This window comes from Hippocampus comes, unplaced genomic scaffold, assembly GCF_001891065.2.
Source record: "Hippocampus comes isolate QL1 unplaced genomic scaffold, H_comes_QL1_v1.1 scaffold347, whole genome shotgun sequence".
Lineage (NCBI taxonomy): Eukaryota > Metazoa > Chordata > Actinopteri > Syngnathiformes > Syngnathidae > Hippocampus > Hippocampus comes.
The window spans coordinates 272,899-274,498 of record NW_017805872.1 but is presented as its reverse complement, the minus strand read 5'-3'; the positions used below and the strand labels follow the sequence as shown (position 1 = coordinate 274,498).

General features: G+C 39.5%; 1 protein-coding gene across 2 annotated transcripts in view; it reads left to right on the top strand.

Annotated features, from left to right (window-relative positions):
• LOC109527082 (delta-aminolevulinic acid dehydratase-like) overlaps window positions 1–1,388 on the top strand; it is a 22,108-nt gene extending 20,720 nt beyond the window's left edge. For both annotated transcript variants that reach the window (XM_019888773.1, XM_019888772.1), the window contains 2 exons: window positions 515–539; window positions 945–1,388. In XM_019888773.1, the coding sequence (XP_019744332.1) occupies window positions 515–539; window positions 945–1,003 (84 nt within the window). In that variant the 3' untranslated portion in view covers window positions 1,004–1,388. The remainder of the gene's footprint in view (window positions 1–514; window positions 540–944) is intronic.
• Window positions 1,389–1,600: the final 212 nt, after the last annotated feature.

Below are 1,600 nucleotides of genomic sequence, written 5' to 3'. Positions count from 1 at the left end.
CTCACTGAAATGTTTATTACACACGCGCACACACACACACACACACACACACACACACACACACACACACACACACACACACACACACACACAAAAGTTTTACAATTACTATAACGTGAAGTTTTCTTAACACTCGGCTGTGCCTTAGGAACGAGATGTAAGAGAAGGCGCTGATATGCTCATGGTGAAACCCGGTCTGCCATATTTGGACATTGTCAGAGAAGTCAAGGACAAGGTCTGTCTTCATGATGTGCAGCATCCGTTGTTTGACATCATGGCGAGCTTTTGAAAATGTCGCCATTTGAAGAATTCCTTTGAGCATTTCCAAATATCATTCGTACGTCATTAAGCCATGTGCGGATGCGGTGACAAATGTTTTTTCTTATTTTTTTCTTCTGCCTGTATTCAGTTCCCCACTCATCCCCTTGCTGTTTATAATGTGTCGGGGGAGTTCGCCATGATGTGGCACGGAGCGCAAGCTGGAGCCTTTGACTTGCGAGCCGCTGTCATGGAGGCCATGACCGCCTTCCGCAGGGCAGGTGAGGGTGGACTGCTGGTTGTTGTTGTAATGTGTGACAGAAAAAAAAAAGTATATATTATTCAGAGCGTTTTTGCCCTACAAACTGATTAGGAATTCTGTGAATCTGTGTGACCCGAGTAGCACTGATGAAAAATTGTGCTCCCCTTCCTGCAATTAAGTTCCCCAAAACGTATTTAAATAGAGGGAATTATCTACTGTATAACGGTGTTCATGATGACGCTGTACTCTGCTAAATCCAAATCCTTATCATCCGAAAATAAAAATGAACAATCCTGTGAGAGGCAATTACTATATAAATAATATAAGGAAAGATATACTGGCCATATCATATTTCTGTGATTAAAAGTTGTTTCCAGTTATTGCTGTCGGGCTTGTAACTAATGAGTTTTATTTCCTTTTGAAGGCGCTGACATTATCATCACCTACTACACCCCTCAGTTGCTCAACTGGTTGAAAGAATGAGGAATGAAGAGCGAAATCTCTGGAGAAAAGATAGTGTCTCCTTTTAAGCTAGCAACCAAAAATCATCACTTGAAAATGTCACAGCAACACGCTTGGGAAAATTCACTACTTTGGGGGATTTATTTAAAGTCTGTTTTGGGAACACTGGGCAGTGCGTAACAGTATGACAGCTTTTGTTATTTATATTTTAAAATTATATAAACATATGTATATTTTTGGTGGGGGCGGGGGGATCCTAAAATCCCAGATTCATAGCTATATCAACTATTCACAAAACATTTAAATGTTCTCATTTAGTTAAAACTTAAGGATGGATCGAAAATGCACTACAAGCTCTAACTGGGAAACTTACGACCTCTCAACCTTACATACCTCCAACTGTTGTGCAAAAAGTACTGCAACATAGAATAGTCCGATAAATTTGTGCGTTCAAAACTTCTGAATGTCGGATTAAGTTCACCTGTTAAGATTATATCACATTTTTGGTTCATCTTGAAAGTTCGACCGGAAGCAATGACTTTTTGTCATTAGTGCATGTGTGTTTCTGTACACTGTGAATGTAGTAGCTAAATATAGCGTTGTTTTTTTTTTTTTTTT